Consider the following 19,895-nt stretch of genomic DNA (forward strand, 5'->3'; position numbering starts at 1 on the left):
TGTTGGGCGCTTGGAATTATCATATGGGCACCGGACAAAGACTAGCGTGAGAGAGTCTGGGGATGAGGTAACATGTAGTCTCAGGTGCTCTGCATGTGCTAAGTTCCAGTCTGTGTGTGACCAAACCAACTGACAACAAACATTTCCTGGTACATAATATGACAAGGCTGTTTGCAATCACATCCAATGTTCCTGTACTGTACAGCAAAGAGACTATCCACTACCCATATATTAATATTTGACTACTACAGTAGTTGAATTAACTAGACGGTTTGTCTGTGTCTGTAGCCGTATCTTGTTCTGGGTCAGTAGACCGTCTATGGGCAGGAAACTGTTCCCATGGACTTTTCAATTCAAATTTACGAAACTCTTGTGTCAACTCGATTGGTTCAGAGACGACACGCTTCAACTCATCATCATATCGGACCTATAACATCGACTCGATCAGGCTACAACAAATAATATTAACACTGCAATATGACCTCTGTATAGCCACTTAGTGGAAAGTCCTTCCGCAAAGGATGACCTTCGAAGCCATAGTCAGTTAGAATCCGTCTGAGATCGGGATGATTGGAAAAGAATATTCCGTACATATCCCATATCTCACGCTCGAGCCAGTCAGCAGCCCGAAAAACAGATGTCGCGGATTCAACAGGGGTCAACTCATCTGTGTACGTCTTGACCCTAATCCGGGCATTGTATTGAACAGACAACAGGTTGTATACAATCTGCAATGCAAGACCCACCACAGGTGTGTTTAATTAAACAAGAAAAAATCTGTTAACAGAGTCAATAATTTACTTCAAATCTGTATGGCTTTTTTGGCACATCGACGGCGGTTATATCCATGACTGACTGAAACATGGCGTTGGTGTGGTCTCTGAGGAACGTGAGCACAGGAATGACACCGTCCGGATGGATGAGAAGCTCTAGTTCATTCTGATGCGTCAGACGAACGTGCTCGACGTATTTCGGCATCAACTCGCTTACGTAGCTTCCGTGGGCAGCCAAGTCGTCTCTCACTTTCGCTCTCTCGTCCGTCGGTGTCTCTCCTGTGTCTCGGCCTGTTGCATTCGCAGAATGTGAGACATCACCATTCTTAGTGACTTACTAAGTAGCTCGAATACCCTCAGTTGCAGAAGTGGTAGACGTAAATTTCACCTGAGATACTGACGAGGGCACAAACCTTCTCGAATTAACGTCGGCGACACCACCAAGTACTACAGAGATCAGTATCCCCATGAGGAGCCCGTTTTACAACATGTAATGCTAAGTTATAAATAACTTAGGTACAATACCTGGCATCACTCTCGATGTAGCCAGCCATCCTACTCTCATCAACGACTTTGTAAACACGAAGCGTAAAGCCGCCATATTGTGTTAATTGATTTCAACCAATTACTTTGATTAGCGCACGCTAGGCCTTGTGTCTGTAACAGTACGGGAGTGTGGATCTAAACCATCAGACCTTGAAGATGCAGGCTTTGTACTCGGTTCCGTACTCCATACTCGAGGTACCCAATCTCAAGCTTCGACGCCCAGGCTGGTTTAAACAACCTCCAGCTATGGTCGTGTTCGGATTCGTCATGCTGTCGTACTTTCTCGTCACCGGTGGCATCATCTACGACGTGATTGTCGAGCCTCCGAGCGTGGGCTCTGTGACAGACGATCAAGGACACCAGAAACCTCAAGCGTTCATGCCCTATCGTATCAACGGTCAATACATTATGGAGGGCTTGGCTTCAAGCTTTTTGTTCTGTTTGGGAGGATTTGGATTTGTCGTACTGGAGCGATCTAACATGCCAAATATCCCGAGGCTCAATCGTATTCTTCAGTTTTGCTTTGCGTTCTCTACCATAGTCATCTCGTTCTTCATGTGTCGCGTGTTTATGACTATGAAAATACCCGGATACTTGCAGGGTTACTGAAGTGTGTTTGAGAGAATTGTAGTATACTGCAGATGTGAGGACTGGCTTCTGAACTGCAAATGTGTACAATGTAGGCGCGTCAGTCAAATGAGATGATTAATTTTAATTGTTGCTGTGTGGGACTCCCTAAAGTATATGATTTGGGTATGTTGTGAGCTTCTCTTTGTTGTTCCATCGGCATGTGGATTGATCATACTGTATTTGGCTGGCTAATACTATGCAGCTATTACAGAGCCATTAGGTTCATGCTGGTGGTAAGTACTAGACACAGTGTTAATATTGTTTGGTTATATGAAGGCAGGAAGAGGATTGTGATATGCTGGACTGCAGTCCCTTGTCACGGTACAATGCTTTGCCTTTAATTAATTAAAATTAAATAATGTGTTTTTAATACGGGACAATTTTGGTATCACGTGATGCGAAATGCGTCTCTTTCCTGGATTCGGTGCAGTCACACTGCTGTTTTCCTTCACTTTACTTGCAACTGATTCTTTGGTAGATACTCTTTCTTTCTAAGTGACCATCACGTTTTTAATTAGGTAACCTCTAGGATTTCTTTAATAGAATTTTGAAGACCCGTATGTGGAGGTCGTTCCAGAACGTTGGAATTTCGCCGGCATTTCCTTCGGCGGGTGGCCGCCACTTCCAGAAGCAGTTCAGCAAAATATCACTCAAGTGATTCGAGGCTATTTCAATAGTGTGTCTGGTGTGTGGCTGTATTGCAATCGTCACATCTATTTTGTATGGCAGAAATTGCCTACTGGAAGTTCATCATTTGGTCAGAATCTCTTGCAGTTTCTCGACTTAAATGAGATACTGCCATTTGATGTGGTCAACTCTTTGACCGTTGAAGGAACTCGAATAGTCTCTGATACGGATGGCTCTCTTGCTTGTGTGGCAACTCCTGGTCACGTGTACGTCATCGATTGTCGAGATGCAGCATCTTGTCGTGTCAAGAATGCGTTTGAGCCACCGTCGGAGACGTTTGGAAACATAAAGGCAGTTGTTATTTCTTATTCTGATAAACGTTTATGGGTGGGGTCGTCACATGGATTGTGGACGATTAATGTGATGCTAGAGTCAGTTGAATATGTCAGATCACAACTTGTCACTTCACTAACTTGGAGGTCGGCCTCATTACAACATGAGCAATTTTTTAGTTGTAATAATGGGGCGCCGCTGGTACCTGTAGGACAAGACGGAAACGGTAGAAATGAGATGGAATTTGGAGTACTTGCTGTTGGAGGTGGTGACCATCTAGCTTTCTACGATGGCCACAAGTGGTGGCAAGAGTGGGTATCAAGATGGGGAGCAGGCGTTGGAGGTGTAGTTGATGGTCCCGTCTCAGCAATGACATTCGATCTATACGGACGACTCTGGATAGGCAACAATATCTCATTAAGTCTTTTGAATCTTGACTACACGTTTGATCGTATTGGCCCTCGCCAGGGACTCCCATATGGAAACATTACATCCATCCTGTTTGTTCCTGGTGATGAAACTGATGGTGGGATTCTTACTGATCGTTTATGGTTAGGTACGACGAAGGGGGCAGCAGTGATGGACATCGTTTCATGGACATTTTCTTACTATTATGGGCCTCGTTGGCATTCAGGAGATTCTGTAACTGCTATGGGCTGGTTGGGAGAGAATGTTACTGTTATGGCAGTGAGTGGGGGGCTGACAGCATTCAGGCCCGAGGTCTGGACTTTGAGTGAAAAGGCAGAGCACTACGAGGCAATGATTGACAGACACACTCGTGAGCCTGGTGAGTGTATGTGAGAGACAGATTGCTGTGTTTACCGGGCATGTCGGGTTACTTTTCAACATGTCGTTTATTTCAATTTCCTGACTCTAGCTTGTCAGTCTAAATCATGTGCTACAAACGTGTATTACCTACCGTGTTTAGTTGTTGATTGTGTCTGCATTATATTAGGATTGGTGGCTGACTGCAGTGTGACGAATTTCGTGTCTAATTCATGCGTTCCTCACACGACTGACAATGATGGCCTGTGGACATCCATAGTGCTTGCATCTGAGCTGTTCCGATATCACATAACTCGTTCTCTAGATGCTCACAAAAAGATTATCAGACAATTTGCTGGCATGCGGTTTCTTAATGAAGTCGGTCGTGTTTTGTTTCTGAATTTCCAGACTTTGTTACTTTGGTCGTTTGTGGCAGGTGACGGGCATTTGTGGACTGATGGCACGGTCGGTAGTGAGAGACAATGTTGTGGTATCGGGTGGCATTTGGTACAACTCGACGACCAAACGTGGATGGAAATGGAAAGCAGACACGAGCTCCGATGAGGTGAGTGACTACAGTAATGCCACTTGGTTGTGTTATATTGGTATGTAGGTATAGTACATTGGTAGTAATGTGGTCTGCAGGTTGTCGGTCACATGTTTGTCTTACCACTCGTTTACGATCTTCTTCAAAACGATTCTAACACTGAAAGTCGTGATGCTCAGTCTCTCGTCAATGCAATTGTCGGTAAGTTGTATTAATTCAAGGATCACTGCACTATAATGTATCTTTTTTCTGTTTTTGTGTAATTCACTTTGTCAGTTTGTTTGTCTGTCTGTCTGTGTATCTTTGTCTGTCTGTCTCTGTTTGTTTGCTTGCTTGTTTGTCTCCGTGTTTTTCTGTCTGTTTGTCGTATAGTTCTGGTTGATGATGTGGAAGTAAAAGGTCTGAGTGTGCTTGGTGCCGGGATCTGTGGTAGTGTTTACTATATCTTGTCCTCGGTTTCTGATGAGTCTCGTCGCAGTCTGAAGGAGTGAAGACTGCGAGATTACGGAAACCAACAGCATCACTCAGTGCTCAGTCAGACCCGGTGGTCTCATGGATACGTGAGTTGTGGTATCCCTATAGTGACTGTCATAAGTGAACAGTGTTGTACTTCAGTGGTATAACACTTAAGGTCAAGATTGAGTTAACATTGCCACCCGGCTATAGCCACACTGATAACACACAACAGATATCTGAAACCGTTGTCGAACGTAGCTTCCTCGTGTTGGAGAAATTTACTACGTCTGTCATATGTTGATTCCATTTTGTACCTTTGTGCAGGCTACATTGTAACGAATGGATTTCAATTGATCGACAAGTCCGGGAAGCACACACACTGGGGTGTCTGGTCGCCCATTGAGCTGAATACCGAGTCTCATTGGGCTGACGAACGTGGTCTCAATTCGCTACAGATATTGTCGTATCTTCTGTCGGCATACCGAATGACCGGCAATGTGACTTTTGTGAATGCGTGGCAAATGTTGTATAACGGAATGTATCGTGGAGTACCGACAGAATACGGTCGAAATATGATAAATCAGAAAGTAACATTTCCTCTTGATGACAACTACAGCGATGACGAGCTTGCATTCCTGCCGTATTTTACATATTTTTACAGTCTGAAGGTTACCGCTGAATTTTTACTGAATTTTTGTTTCCGAAGTACTGATTTTTTGTCGCGTTTGTGGTGTATAGCATCTAGAAATGGAAGACATTTTGTCTAACTGGCGTGTATTGGAAATTTCTCGGGATGCAAAAATTAGCTTGGAGAGAGCATGGAAGGTGGTGGTCAATGAAGGCAGTAGTCTGTGGACAGCCATATACTTGTATTCAACAGGTATGGTGATGTGTAGGCATGCAGGTGTATGTGCATGCACAGACTGGAAATGTTGTGTTTTAGGGTTGAGTGATCGGCAAAGTATGGAACGAATTGTTAGGAATCTTAGAGACTGGCCTCTTGAGCTGATCCAGTGGCGAGTCGAGAATTCTCATCGATTGGATATCTCGTTTAATCGTGAACCAGACAGGTGAGGTTGTAATGTACAATCAAAGTGAGTGTAAGCACACACATGCATGCACACACACATGTACATGTACACACACACACACACACACACACACACACACACACACACACACACACACACACACACACACACACACACACACACACACACACACAATGCTTGCTACATTTTGTTTTTTGTAGAAACAGAAATTACAACACACAGTCGGACAAAATCCTTCCAGCCAATGAGCGTTGTCAGTATCGCTGGAATGCCAATCCATTTCAATTAGACGATGGCGGATCTAGCATAGAATACGATCCAGGTGCATGGCTCTTACCATACTGGATGACCAGGTGGCTTAGTGACATACAACAACATCAGCGATCAGGCTAATGGGTACCAATGACATGACATTGTTCTGTTTTCTTGTTTTTGAAGTATGAGTGACCTTCTGATAAGGTATGCTTGTATGCATTTGTACTGTTTGTTATTGTGAGGAGAGATGACAGAGAATTTAATAATTCTGAGAATATATATCGAAGCGATTACACCAGTTGCCTGTTACTGTCTGGTTATGTTATTAAGAAATGGAACTTTGTCAGTTAGACTACACAAATGAATGTAACTCATATTTATATCAAGTTTCTTTGACCTGAAAGAGAGAGTGTGTGTTCTAGTTTTTGTTGTTGATTGGTAGTTTTGATTTGTTACACTCGTGGTACACTTGTTTGTATACATGAGTTTTGTCGTATTTACAGTCTGTCAACTCTGCAAACAAGCATTGCAGTTACTTCTACTTCTAGTCACACCACCATCGTGAATCACAATAGAGGACTGACTGTGTGGACATAGTTATCTAATACTATGGAGACATACTGTATATAAGTAACGTGTGATTGAATATATATTGCAATATAACTTCCCTAAGCTTGATTTTCTTCTTGCTTCATGTTCAGGTACTACTGTACATGACATTGTATACTCACATATCACGTTTGTTGCAAGTGCATCCTTCCTTGTAGTGAGGAGATCACAGACAATTGCCCAATAAATGCGAAGACGACACACAAAGTGAATAAACACAACTCCCTAATTCTTGTCTAGAATGACTGCTAACTGCCGGTAATTAATATCTATAGTTATTAAGATACCACAATATACTAAAATAGGATCCTCTCTTCCTAAAAAATAACGTAGTAATAAACTCAACTTGTCTCCAGTAATTTTCACTAATATTGTATTCCATAATTATGAAATTAAAGACTTTGGAGAAAGGCATCTGCAAGTGTTTTTTTTCTATTTTTTAACTCCGCTGGGGTTACTGTGCATCTGTAGTAATTCTATGAAAAGACTCTTGCAGCCGCTCTGCTCTACTTCACCTTCCCTAGATACCGTCATAGTCAGAGTTCACGTCCTGTGTCCAATCAGCAAAATCAAGACATCCGCAACTCTCGTTATTCGCAAAATATTTTGTGACCGCACAGTTCGTGTCGTCTACACTGAATTCAATAGGCTAAGCTACCTAAAAAAGCTCACGTGTTTATCTACAGTCACGTGCCAACAGGACAACAGCGCACAGGAAGAAATTGTGGTAAAAAGCGTCTACGTGTACCCAAAATACAGATTCCAACCCCATTGGGGATCGCTGCTCCATCGATCACCGAGGAAAGACGCAGCAACCGTTTCTCAAGGCAGGAGACAATGGAATCGCTGCGTCAACTGCTGAACGCTGCCGAGCACGGCCATTCGGGTAACGTGAGCGCGTGTCTCGACCAGGCGACGGGTGTTCATGTCGACTCGAGCGACGGAGAGGGTCTGACGCCTCTCATCGTGGCGGCAGCGGCCGGCCACGAGCACGTCGTGCGACTTCTACTCAAGCGAAACGCGTCGGTCGACCAGCAGAGTCTCTACGGATGGACGGCTCTGATGCAGTCGGCGTTCTACGGTCATCTGCCTATTGTTGGACTGCTCGTTCAGAACAGAGCGAATCCGAATTTGAGGAACGTGTTTGGTGCGTCTGCTCTCTCTGCGGCGTGTAGGAACGGTCACGTGGCTATTGCGACTCTTTTGCTCGATGCCGGAGCCGACGTGAACGAGTATTCGAGCCACAACGCGGATACAGCCACTCCGCTGATGCTCGCCGCGCAGCAGGGTCACGACGATTTGGTGAGGCTTTTGCTCGAGCGAGGAGCGAGCGTGAATGTGGCCATGACTGGAACCGGATGGACGGCTCTGATGTTGGCCGCGCTGATGAATGATCTTGTGGTGTGTCAGACACTCATCGATGTTGGAGGGGCCGACACCGAGATGGTCACTTGTGTGAAGCTCACCGCGTTGGATATTGCTGTGTCACAGGGAAATGGAGAGGTGGAGCGCTATTTGGAGACCAGGACTCTTGCAAAACGGAAACAACGTGAGTTAGTGATTATTTAACTATGAAAAGTAACTAGAAGACATCTAGGATGGGATAGAATTAACAACCCGCAATTTGGTCACCTTGCTCTTAATAACTTAACCCTGAGTGTCCATTTTTGAACTTGTCTCAGATTTTGGTAAGATATTTGCATTCTTAAAACTATATATATCGATATGTTAAGCATTTAAGAGATATCGTGTTTACAGACAGACACACAGACAGACAATCACACAAACAGACAGACTTCTGGAGAAAACGACTGTTGGTTCGACTACAAAAGTGCACTCCACCAGTGATTTTCAGGAAACTGTCTGGACTAACTCTTTGAAGTTTAGCTACCTGGTATAGTCTTTTATGCTTATTGCTGGAATGTATCTACACTATAGCTCTCCCAATAGACATGTTCCAACTCTGGCCTGTTAAGGCTTAATTGATTAAACTGGACTGTGCTTTATGTACACGGCTGACTGGAGTCGAGTGGGTCTATGTTAAGATATCTGTGTTACTGCGTGTAGACTTGATTACCAATAGTCAGTGTTATGGTAATATGCACATGTTAGCTGCTACATTTATTATGCTGCTACTGCTCGAACTGCACACACACACACACACACACACACACACACACACACACACACACACACACACACACACACACGCACGCACGCACACACAAATGGACGAATGTCAAGACCTCCACATCATTCGTGAATGACGTCAACCTTCAGGTCAGTTGTGGAGATAGGTCCCCCTGCCTCTAGAGACAGGGTCTCCATGCACTATGTGGAGGCTTAGGGCCAGTGCTACAATCCACCTGGAGCTTGGCCGGAGTCACCCAGAGGCATTGACAATGGCGCAGCTCTGGGACTGGGCACCAAGGCCCACGAGTACCCGTCTGCTGCATGATGTTACTGCCAAGCCAGCAGTCATGTCTACCCCAGTCAATGACCAGGCACTCATTTATACTCCTGAGTCGGGAAAAGCAATTGTGTGTAAGTTTCTTGCTTAAGGAAATTATGCCATAGCTTGCCATCACTGTGACTTGAACCTGCAACCTTGCAAGGTTCCCAGATGTTTTCATTCTCCAATTGCACTCTCTAACCAATTGAGCTACAGCACCTCACCACATGCAAGCATACACACACACACACACACACACACACACACACACACACACACACACACACACACACACACACACACACACACACACACACACACACACACACACACACACACACAACACACACACATGCACACAATACACACACATGCACACAATACACACACAACACACACACAACACACACACACGCACACACACACACACACACACACACACACACACACACACACACACACACACACACACACACACACACACACACACACACACACTAGTAATTTAACAAAGTACTATTTATTGCTCTTTATTGTTTGTTAACAGCAGTGAGAGCAGTCCACATTGATATATTTGAGGCCAGTAAAGGGGGTCACGTGAAACGAATGAGAGAGATACTCGGTGCCGATCCGGATCAGGCGAATCTTGTGGACGATGACGGAGCCACGCCCTTGATGTTCTCAGCGATGAAAGGTCACGTGGAGATCACAGAGATGTTGATTGAAGCTGGAGCCAACATCAACGCTCAAGATGCTATCAGTGGTTGGACTGCTCTAATGCAAGCTGTATACTATGGGTATTGAAATTTTTCTGCTTCTCTGTCTGTATGCTTGCTTGTCTATTGTTTGTCTATTTGTTTGTCTATCTGTCTGTCTGTCTGTTTGTCTATCTGTCTGTCTATCTGGCTGTCTAGCTGTCTGTCTATCTGTCTGTGTAACTGTCAGTTTGTCTATTGTTTGTCTATCTTTTTGTTTATCTGTCTGTCGATTTGTCTGTCTATCTGTTGTCTGTCTATTGTTTATCTATCTTTCTGTCTCTCTGTCTGTCTATCTGTCTGTCTGTCTATTGTTTGTCTATCTGTTTGTCTATCTGTCTGTCTATTTGTCTGTCTATCTGTTTGTCTATTGTCTGTGTATTATCTGTCTGTCTATTGTTTATCTATCTGTCTGTCTCTATTTTTGTCTATTTGTTTGTCTATCTGTTTGTCTATCTGTTTGTCTATTGTTTGTCTATCTGTTTGTCTATGTTTGTCTGTTCATTGTCTGTCTGTCAGTTGATTGTTTATCTGTTTATCTGTGTTTCTCATTGGTCTACTTGTTACTTATTTGTCGTCTGACTTAGGAGAAAATTAGTGGCACGTCTACTCATAAATCACAGAGCCGATGTTTTCATTCAAGCAAAGGAGGGACACACTGCATTCGATCTGGCATCTATTATCGGTTAGCCACCTAAGTTTCTACTCTACTTTTATAAGATAACCTGTATTTATTGTGTATATCACTGAAGTAACTCAAGATCTAAGCATAATGTAGTTATGTGTTTGTTTGTTTGTTTGTTTGTTTGTTTGTACTTGCACTAGATTTCTGTGTGTGACAATAATAATAACAACAATAATGTTTGATCGGCAGACATTTCTTTTATGGTCAATAATCGTGTTTGAACATTAAGCTTTGTGGTGCAGGTGATACCGAGGTCGTACGAATTTTGGCAGCTGTGAGCATGAAAGTACCAAGTAATAGTAAGTGTATGCACTTGAGTGTCACGAATAAGTATAACATACCTTATGTATGCTCAGTGGTGTTAATTTACTTGCTTGTTTCCCTACGTATCGTTTCTGTCTTTCGCTCAATGTTGGACAATATAACGATAAATCGCCTTTTGATGATGTTTCAAGGTCTCAGTCGCCGACTCGGTTTCTCAAATGCAACATGAGATATTGTGCCAACTTTGTATGGGTGTCTGAGGGTCTCGCACATGTTTCACATGTGAACGTTGTGAAGGACATGCAAACGTCAATATTTATAAATTCAAAATATTAATAAAAAATTGATTTTTAAAAAAAATTAAAATTTAATGCAAATTTATTGCAAATTTAAACAAAAAGAGAAAAGTAAAATAAAATATAAAATTGAAATTTAAAATGTTTGAAAAACCCACTGACCTGCAAACAGCCCAGTCCACAGTACGTTAACTACACAGCTGCCCTGAATCAGCGCCAGTATCCTGTCCTCAGATCTCGTTGCAAAAGCGAATGTGACATCACCAGTCTGGCAACATGATAGACCATTTACGTTAGCACCATTCGGCTGCATGACTACTGCAAGATCAAGGAAGGAAAAGTGCCCTCAATAGAAAGGTCGGTCGATGGTCCAGCCAACCAAGTTTCCACTGCTGTCGAAATTGGCTACAAAACATGTAGCCATTTGTGCCATTAGTGCAGCTTCAGAGCAACTGTTCAGCACATCAGGGAACGTTGTCACTTCTAGACATACTGTAACTGACTGAAACCAGATATGGTATACATGTCAGTGTTTTTCTCCAGAAACCTTTAAGTTTAGCCCAACTGTAGGTAAGAGTTAGTATGTCAGATGATGAGCATCTTTGCAAGACTAATAGACTTATTGTGAGGATACTGAGTTGCAAGTTTCGTGTTGCAAATAGACAATGTATTGTGATATCGTTGACTGACTGACAAAAAATATTGTGGGAGAATTTTTTCTGATATTGCCCAACACTGCTCTCACTTTACCTGTCTGTTTACACCCGTCTTGGTGTATTTCGTTATGTTTTTGACTGTGCAGGTATTGGTAATCGTAGTCCACAGCACCCGAATCGCATTGCACATAGAAAGCGGCAACGATCGGTACCCAAGCAGCACATCACAGTTCTTGACAGCTCGGACGATGGCACATTGCTTGTGTTAGTAACTTGTAGTTTATCGTTATTGCTCCATTATGTACTTAGTCGTGTCGTAGGAATGGCGATGATAAAGGGTCTCAAACACGATTTCAAGTTGGAGCTTTCGCTTTGATATTGACTGACCAAGTGTTGATTGTTGTGATGTTGTGTACTAGCATTGGTGGTCGCGAATGTCGAGTCGTTTTCGTAAACTCAAACTTGGTCGGAATCCACCGTCGTCGAAGCATATCAACACTAGTGCAGCAGTGGCTTATGCTGGTCAATTGGATGGAGTGGCCGTTTCAGGAGCTCGAGTATCGAGTAGCAGCTTTAGTCAGTCTAGTCGCAAGAGCAGCAAATCGAGTGGACATGAGAGAAAAGTTAGTGGCGGATCGCACTCAAGGAAGAGTGAGAAAGATTTTGCTAATTCGAGTGGCAGCGAGGCTGACTCAGATGGACGGAGTGCATCTGCTTCTTATACGAGAAAGCATTCCGGTATAGGACATTTTCCATGTGTTGTCTGTCGTGTGTGACGTGATAGTCAGTAATAATCGAGATTTTGTGTTTGCTTATTTGATTAATTTATATCGATATTTGATTTTGTGATGCGAGATGAAACAGTGATCAGATGGACATAAGCTTTACTTGAAAGTCTTACACAAGTGATAAGCTTATGAACTAAACACTTTGTGTAGGCACTTCTCCAGGTGGTAGTTTGACGTTCTAGACAGCATAGAAAAAGTATGGCTAGAATGAACTAGTTGGCATGGGGTCACCGGAATTAGGAATGTTACTCAGTAACTCTAATTTAAAGTCTTTGTGTATGTACACTACAGTGTATGGTAATAGTGATCGATATGTATGTGTTTGTGCAGGTACCGAGCTTGATTCAAGAGACGGCAGACGCTACAAAGGCTTGGTATGGTGCATTCATTACTACCGTACTTAGAGGTCGTTCAAAATTATCGAAAATTTTACAAGCATACAAAGCGCACGCAAGGGGAGTGGGTTATGGCCTCTTTACGCTTTATAAATTGTTGATCAGTAACAAATGGCTCATCCTAATTTTACTGTTTCCATGGCCAGAATAGCATCATGCATTGTTTCCATGCTAGTCGCCCGTATGAACAGGATTTGCAAACATGTACGACCACGGCACCCTATTCTGGTTTATTCCTAGAACATCAGCAGCCGTCCATAAATATCCCAGCTGTCTCTACCACGACTTTCTCAATGTTTTGTCTTTGTCCACTTGAATGACCGGAAACCTCAAACTGACATCATTTGAGCAGGTCAACTGGAATGGAGGAAGAACTGTATCAATACGGAAGTGTCAACCTTCTAAATAGATGGAACCTAGTCTCAAGTAGCCAGACCCCTTTCCGCCACGTCATACTTACGGGCAAAATGGGGTCTGGTGAACAGCCTTTGATGTCGCTGTGTGCCGCGTAGCCAGAAATCGGCTATGTAACGACCAGATTTGGTTTCTTAAACGCTTTACTAAAGACCAGACTGGTATGCAAGCAGTGCATTCCTGTCTCATTAGCTTCTCTTGTTTTGGAGAGAACAACTCGAAGACTACAGCTAGAGTCGTTGCTGTTTGTGAAATCTGCATGTCTACAGCAACAATTAAACGTGGTCGACTGCGAACATTGACGTCAACAGGCTTCTATCTCTTAGGCAATCTGTCGTGATCGATGTTGTACGTAGCGTTGTGCGCTTGTGTCACAACGGAGACTGAAGGCGAATGTACTCGATGTAAAGCAATGCACAAAACACATGACTAATCTTGTTTTTTATGACGTCAGCGCCAACTCCTTCAATTCCAGGACCAGATATTGCTTACTCTGGACTGTTCGCGGTCACTCTAGATGTCAAAACAGCAAGCAACATCAAGTACGTCCGCTTCCATTCAGTGCGTTTGCATTCAGTTTCCGTTGTGACACAAGCGCACGACGCTAGACGTACGACGGCCATGTTTAATTGTTGCTGTAGACATGCAGATTTTACAAACAGTAACGACTCCAGCTGTATTCTTCGAGTTGTTCTCTACGAAACAAGAGAAGCTAATTGAGATAGGATTGCACTGCTTGCATACCAGTCTGGTCATTAGTGAAGCATTTAAGAAGCCAAATCCGATCTTTAGATAGCCGATTTCTGGCTACGCGGCACACAGTGACATCAAAGGCTGTTCACCAGACCCCATTTTGCCCGGAAGTATGATGCGGCAAAAAGGGGTCTGGCTGCGCGAGACTAAGATGGAACCATGGTCAAGGTATTGAATTGTGCAACAACAATATTGTATACTCTTTGGGGAGGGGAGGAGCTTTAGAAAAGCGTGTGTTTTGCACACTTGTGAAATTGATGCAAAATTGAATATTGAAACTGATGTAAAAGCCAGCAACTTCATTAATCCGTGATAATCACATTCACAGCTGTTCTTTGAGAATACTGGATGATCGAGGGCACAAAAAGAAGTCTAAGAAACTATTTGTGTTTAACAATAGAATGTATACTGCATGTTGCTGCTAAAGAAACAACGTCCAAAGTGAACGAAATTTTCAAAACCGTTGACTATCCAATAATGTTTACAATCGTATGAATCGAAGTTTCGTCAAGCCGAGTGTATTGAAACAGTGCATGTTTTGTATTGGCAAGTGTAATCTACACATAGTGTGTCATACTGTAGTTTAACACCAGGGTTCTTCCCAGGATTTCAGAATAACGTGACGGAGTTTAGTTGCAAGACACACCCCTTACTGCAGTGCACTCTGATACCCAGACCTTTACAGTAGTATTAGAAACTATGGGTCTAACTGTCTATTACCTAAAAGCCTTCCGTCTCAAGACGGAAAAGAACGAAGTCATTACAGCCTGAGACATCTTCTGCGTTCAGTTGCACACGCGCACAGTAATGCCGTCTGTTTTCTGTATATGTACAGTAAGTACAATGTACATAAATACCCTGGGTAGAACACAAGCAAAGAGGCTCGGTCATGTGGCTAGAGTTGCTCAACGAGGCTTAGCACCACACAACCACACTGTAGGGAGAACCCTGGTAACGACTTATGGTTCGCAGAAAAATAGTGTCTACTACTATAGTATTTTGCTTTCAATTATCCGAACTTGGTGTTCAATTATCCGATTTAGGCAATCAATTATCTGTTGCTTACTGCTGTGCAATAACATGAAAACCTAAATAACTTACATAGTCTGCAGTTGGGCAGCTGCTCAAATATCATCATTCATCAGCTGTCTAGACGCAATAATTTGTAATTAATCTTGACTTTAGCTTGAAGTTTTAGCGTGTGTTGCACGATAATTTTCTTTGCACTTATCTTGGTGTCCCACGTTTCCGCAGAGGTCTAACTAAGCTGTTGTGAGGGAACTAAATCTACATATCTAGGAAGCGTACAATGCCTTGCTTTGTCAATCGTGGTGTAATTTGTATACTTTGTAGACCGCGCGTCCAGTGTAATGCCATGCAACAGTCAATGTCATGCGTCGTTGCGGGTGTTTATAGCTATAATCAAGAGTTTGAATTTCACTACTTTGCCTTCCCACCTTGGTTGAATCAATCATTTATTTTTCAGCTGAAACGTGAGTGAGCATCACTGAAAGACATCATGAAAGAAGTGTGCTCGGTTTTGACTTTACGTATCAGACTGAAATAATTGTTTCTATATATTTGGTACTTCTATGACAGAACATCGGATAATTGAATCCCTGAGTCGGATAATTGAATTCCTGAGTCGGATAATTGAATGCCTGATTCGGATAATTGAATGCAAAATACTATAGTAGGACGTTGCCTTACTGAAAGAGATTTCTCGTATTATTAAACTATGATAAGACTTGATGCCACAATAATCTAGTTGGTTCGTATCTTTAGATATGCTACAAACTTTTTTTCGTTTTGCTGCAGGCTCGGCACATACCAACTGCAAAACAACTTCCGGAGGACGTTCTCGCGCCGATCATTCCTCCGTTTTTGCCAGCACCGGCGTTTGAGATATCGGCAAGCGGACACGGCGACAACAGCTTGAAGATCAAGCTACAACGTCCGTCGCGACGTTCAATAACATCCGAGGGAGAGTACAAACGGGTAATAGTAGCTCACACTCTACTGTGTTGCCATGGTAACATATATTCTCTATCTGTATTTCATTATTTTTTCTTGTTTATATTTTGGTCTATTATTGTTTGTCGGCCTGTTGTTTGTGTGTTGTGAAATCGGTCTGTCTCATTGTGTGCAGATACTGTGTTGTGTTACGAGAGTAATGACGTTTGTTTCCTTTGGATTGTTCTGTAGTTAAAGGGCATGGTTCGACCGTCCAGATATCCACGTAGTTCGTCGAATACAAGCTCGATCATCTCGTCTACACAAACTCCGGTGACACACGCGTCTTCCGGCTTCGGGCTATTACAAGCTCACGGCAATTTCAGTGATCCCAATAACAGTGGAAACAGTGGGGCCGATAGTTCTACTCTTACGGTTGAGAGTGTGACCTCGCCTGCTACATCACGGTTTCACGATGCTGTCTTTATGGGACCGAGAATTGCCTCTCGATCGTCGGTCAGTGGTCCATATCCAGTTTCCCACGCTCGCTTTCTTTCGGCTTTGGCTTCTAATCACTCCCCGGGATCGTCGATGAGTTCTACGTTGGTTGCGTCGTCGTCTGCTCAGCAGCGACTCGTTCGAGGTTCGCGTGTTCCGTTGGCTAATTCGGTCTACAGTTCCGACACGGAGTCAACACTCGTGGCTCAGCAGCAGGTCGCTCACGTGCCGGGTGGCTTTGCAAAGAGATATAGTTCCTCATCGAGTGCAACGTCAAAGAAAGAAGAAGGTAATGTAATGTAACGTCTGTGCGTGCTTTTAGTTTCTTTCGGTTGTTGTTTTATATTTGAAGTTTGTGTATTCATGAGTTCTTAGCAGCTAATGCACCGTAGTTCTTCGAATAGTGGCCGCCCTCCAATAGAAGCCTTCCTCGTTTAGAAGCCACAGGTGAAGAGACTTGTTGAGAATAGAGGCCGCCCTTGAATTGACGCTGCACTAGTCTGCAAAGTTACTGGCCATACCCATATCACATGCTTTTGAGGCTTCCGTGTCAATCTCATCAGACTACCGCACTCTCTATGTAGGGATGCGACGATTTTAAAATGGCCCCTCGTACAAAAGTATCCAAACACTTGCCATCCAGATTTCTTATAACTCAGTAAACAATCTCAGAGCCACATAGCGCTCGACTGTGAACGGTCCGAATGGTAGCCAGACTACTAACGCTAACACTAGACGTCTCAGAAGCCGTATATATCTGCAAGTAAAAAATGTGATTTATTCCCTTTTGTCAGCCAGACTAGCGCCTCACTCGAAGCAGCTACAACGACGAGAGTCATACCAAACGATTCGCTCTTGTTCGAGGAATTGCACTGACACAACAGCTAGAACTGTGCAAAGTCCACCCAGTATCAAGTCAACTGCTGTTACGCAATTCTATACGAGCTTCCACAACGCATTGTTGTTCCGGTCACGTGTGTACATGATAGCTGGCCTACATGTAATTATATACCTATTATTAGCTGGTGGAAGCTACTGTTTGGGACCTTATAATTAGCTGCCGTGCCACTTCTACAGTGTGCTTACAGTTGCGTGTAGTTGAACGTTGAAATGTAAGACTGTGTTCAACGGGTGCTGTCCGTGAGCGTGTACTGTATGCTTTGACTGTAGAGATGCGTGGGAGTTGTTTATTGATACAATCAGTGTTGTTTGGTACATCCGCCAGCTGTATGTAGCTAATCGAGTGTAAAGATCGAATTTGTTTATTGATGCAATCAATGTTGTTCCGATACCGCACTCTGATGCGACGATTTTAAAATGGCCACCCATACAAAGGTATCCAAACACGTGCTATCCAGATTTCTTTAAAAAGTAAAAAAATTGAGAATATGATGGGTATGTAGGGATGAGTATGTACTTAATCATGCTCATCTCCTACATCACAATCTTTTTACCTAAAGTAATTGGAACGCAGCAGTCGTGTGTGACACTCACAGTACTTGTCAATACAAGCCACCTTCGTTTAGAGACCACAGTTCTGTAACCTTGTTAGAAATAGAGGTCACGGCCACTATTCGAAGAAATATGATATATGCCCATGACAATGATTCTAATTGTAGTTTTAATTTATAAATTTATTATAATTTATGTTTAATGAAAAATAGGTTTTTTGAATAATTAGTTTTTTAATTTATTTTTTTTAGTTTTTTAATTTTATTTTATATTTTATTTTTACTTTCTATTTTTATTTTGTGTATTTTTTATTTTTATTGTTTTATTATTTTCTAGTTTGTATTTTTTATTGTTATTTTTTAATTTTTTAATTTTTATTTTTATTCTAATTTTTTGAATTTTTATTATTTTCTATTTTTCTATTTTATTTTTATTTTCAATTTAATTTTTTATTTTCAATTTTTTTGTATTTTTTGTATTTTAATTTATTTTTGATTTATTTTATTTATTTATTTATAATTATATAAATTTATCGATTCTATTTGTTTTCAGAAGAGTTAGGCTCGATACTAAAACGACTGTCACTGGAAAAATATACATCAATATTTGAAGAGCAAGAGGTAGGTATTTTGACGACCCACGTGTGTTTGGTAAACATCTAGGTGTGTATCATTGCAGGTCGACATGGAGGCTTTCCTGACACTTTCAGATGGCGACCTGAAAGAGTTAGGGATCTCGAGCACCGAACCACGGCGTCAGATTCTTGAGGCTATTGCTCGTCTCAAGAACGAGAAAGTGAATGTTTATGGATTACCCGTTTGAGCAAGAAGCTAACGATTGTGCTTTAGGGTCGAGAGCGTAAACAACTAAACGAAACGATAAAATCGTATCGGAAAATGTCGGCGGGTACCGGGCCTCGGAGTCCACTGTTTGAAGCCGGTAAGAACTTGCGAGAAACTTATCTGATTTGAGCCATAAAAAGTAATGATTTATTAATATATTTAGGTCTCGGTTGGTAACGCACAGGCAGACATTATGTGTACAGTTTTATTACATCTGTAAGTATGTAAATGTTTGTACCTTGGCAGTGAGACTAAACTCAAAACGTGACTTTAATAATATGGAAACAAATTGTATTACTTAATTATGTATGTGGCTCTTATTCTGGGACACGAGGCTAGAAATTTGTTGTAATGTGTATGTGAGCTTCTGTAGGGCATGGTAGTTCAGGTGTTATGGGACATTCGTGTTTGGAGGTGCCACAGTTAGTGACAGTCACGAGAATCCACTTGCATTGAGTACCTAGTCTTTGACTGGGAGAGCTAAATGAACTTTGCTCCAGCCTTAGATGAGGAGCTGGACTATTTACCGATTTGTGTATGTCATTGACCAACCAACTGGTGTTCATGACCGACCACAATTTTGCTTTGATCGGACATACCTACATGACCGTTTAGACATAGTAGTTATTGCATGGATGATAGGGAATCAATGAGCGAGCCAAAAGTCCAGACAACTGACAGAAGCAGCAGGCAAGATCTAAGAGTTGATCTCCAAATGCGTGAGCACAAAATGACAGAGCAATATCATGTTTATTGCCCCAGCACCGAACATGTTTATTGCACGAGCTGCAGTCGAATAGGACAAACGGTGGAAGAGCCAAGACGTGCTCTTGATTAGCTTGCTCATCTCTTGATCAGTTCATGGCATTACTTTACCGGCCTTGCTTTAACTAAATTTAATTACCAACGTGTACTGGTCACGTTAAATATGATGGACAAGCTATGGCATGCGGAGGGTCTTTAAATGTTAGTTGCAATGAATTGTAACCTTCACGACAACCACCCGTCATCATCATGATCAATAACAATGCAGCAGAACAACAGCAAACAAACCAAATTTTATGTTGATTTTGATAGCAAATTGATACAGTAGTGAATA

At 42.4% G+C, this 19,895-nt stretch overlaps 4 protein-coding genes across 4 annotated transcripts; 3 read left to right on the plus strand and 1 right to left on the minus strand.

The window, feature by feature from the left end:
* Window positions 1-103: 103 nt before the first annotated feature.
* Window positions 104-1,389, minus strand: LOC134178426 (NADH dehydrogenase [ubiquinone] iron-sulfur protein 3, mitochondrial-like). The gene is made up of 5 exons (XM_062645305.1): window positions 1,299-1,389; window positions 1,128-1,220; window positions 802-1,064; window positions 483-728; window positions 104-427 (listed from the first exon to the last, which is right to left on the minus strand). Exons 1-5 carry the CDS (start codon window positions 1,372-1,374, stop codon window positions 260-262), a joined length of 846 nt encoding a protein of 281 aa, XP_062501289.1. The 5' UTR covers window positions 1,375-1,389; the 3' UTR covers window positions 104-259.
* A 29-nt stretch (window positions 1,390-1,418) lies between these two features.
* On the plus strand, window positions 1,419-2,034 carry LOC134178645 (oligosaccharyltransferase complex subunit OSTC-like). Its single transcript, XM_062645532.1, has one exon. The coding sequence runs from the start codon at window positions 1,476-1,478 to the stop codon at window positions 1,926-1,928; it is 453 nt and encodes a 150-aa protein (XP_062501516.1). The 5' UTR covers window positions 1,419-1,475; the 3' UTR covers window positions 1,929-2,034.
* Window positions 2,035-2,046: 12 nt separating this feature from the next.
* On the plus strand, window positions 2,047-6,933 carry LOC134178643 (uncharacterized). Its single transcript, XM_062645531.1, has 11 exons — window positions 2,047-2,072; window positions 2,226-2,423; window positions 2,493-3,696; window positions 3,865-4,052; window positions 4,111-4,239; window positions 4,320-4,422; window positions 5,002-5,345; window positions 5,416-5,557; window positions 5,621-5,747; window positions 5,930-6,125; window positions 6,686-6,933. Exons 2-10 carry the CDS (start codon window positions 2,352-2,354, stop codon window positions 6,120-6,122), a joined length of 2,502 nt encoding a protein of 833 aa, XP_062501515.1. The 5' UTR covers window positions 2,047-2,072; window positions 2,226-2,351; the 3' UTR covers window positions 6,123-6,125; window positions 6,686-6,933.
* A 365-nt stretch (window positions 6,934-7,298) lies between these two features.
* LOC134178662 (ankyrin repeat and SAM domain-containing protein 6-like) lies at window positions 7,299-19,138 on the plus strand. The gene is made up of 14 exons (XM_062645547.1): window positions 7,299-8,142; window positions 9,593-9,842; window positions 10,388-10,485; window positions 10,728-10,784; window positions 11,848-11,965; window positions 12,022-12,058; window positions 12,121-12,439; window positions 12,820-12,863; window positions 15,870-16,049; window positions 16,257-16,791; window positions 18,507-18,574; window positions 18,633-18,749; window positions 18,803-18,893; window positions 18,960-19,138. The coding sequence occupies exons 1-14, from the start codon at window positions 7,431-7,433 to the stop codon at window positions 18,971-18,973; spliced, it is 2,640 nt and encodes an 879-aa protein (XP_062501531.1). The 5' UTR covers window positions 7,299-7,430; the 3' UTR covers window positions 18,974-19,138.
* Window positions 19,139-19,895: the final 757 nt, after the last annotated feature.

The sequence above is a fragment of the Corticium candelabrum genome, chromosome 4 (genome assembly GCF_963422355.1).
Source record: "Corticium candelabrum chromosome 4, ooCorCand1.1, whole genome shotgun sequence".
NCBI classification, from domain to species: domain Eukaryota; kingdom Metazoa; phylum Porifera; class Homoscleromorpha; order Homosclerophorida; family Plakinidae; genus Corticium; species Corticium candelabrum.

What these genes read in the sequence shown, in the direction of transcription:
- LOC134178645 (XM_062645532.1), top strand. Translation starts at nt 1,476, where the DNA reads ATGCAGGCTTTGTACTCGGTTCCGTACTCCATACTCGAGGTACCCAAT.
- LOC134178643 (XM_062645531.1), top strand. Translation starts at nt 2,352, where the DNA reads ATGCGTCTCTTTCCTGGATTCGGTGCAGTCACACTGCTGTTTTCCTTC. An exon ending in CAGACACACTCGTGAGCCTG is followed by an intron (nt 3,697 to 3,864) that starts GTGAGTGTATGT and finishes GCATTATATTAG; the next exon opens with GATTGGTGGCTGACTGCAGT. An exon ending in TTTAATCGTGAACCAGACAG is followed by an intron (nt 5,748 to 5,929) that starts GTGAGGTTGTAA and finishes TGTTTTTTGTAG; the next exon opens with AAACAGAAATTACAACACAC.
- LOC134178426 (XM_062645305.1), bottom strand. Translation starts at nt 1,374, where the DNA reads ATGGCGGCTTTACGCTTCGTGTTTACAAAGTCGTTGATGAGAGTAGGA. An exon ending in TACATCGAGAGTGATGCCAG is followed by an intron (nt 1,221 to 1,298) that starts GTATTGTACCTA and finishes TGATCTCTGTAG; the next exon opens with TACTTGGTGGTGTCGCCGAC. An exon ending in CACTAAGTGGCTATACAGAG is followed by an intron (nt 428 to 482) that starts GTCATATTGCAG and finishes TCGATGTTATAG; the next exon opens with GTCCGATATGATGATGAGTT.
- LOC134178662 (XM_062645547.1), top strand. Translation starts at nt 7,431, where the DNA reads ATGGAATCGCTGCGTCAACTGCTGAACGCTGCCGAGCACGGCCATTCG. An exon ending in CCGAGGGAGAGTACAAACGG is followed by an intron (nt 16,050 to 16,256) that starts GTAATAGTAGCT and finishes ATTGTTCTGTAG; the next exon opens with TTAAAGGGCATGGTTCGACC. An exon ending in CTCGTCTCAAGAACGAGAAA is followed by an intron (nt 18,750 to 18,802) that starts GTGAATGTTTAT and finishes ATTGTGCTTTAG; the next exon opens with GGTCGAGAGCGTAAACAACT.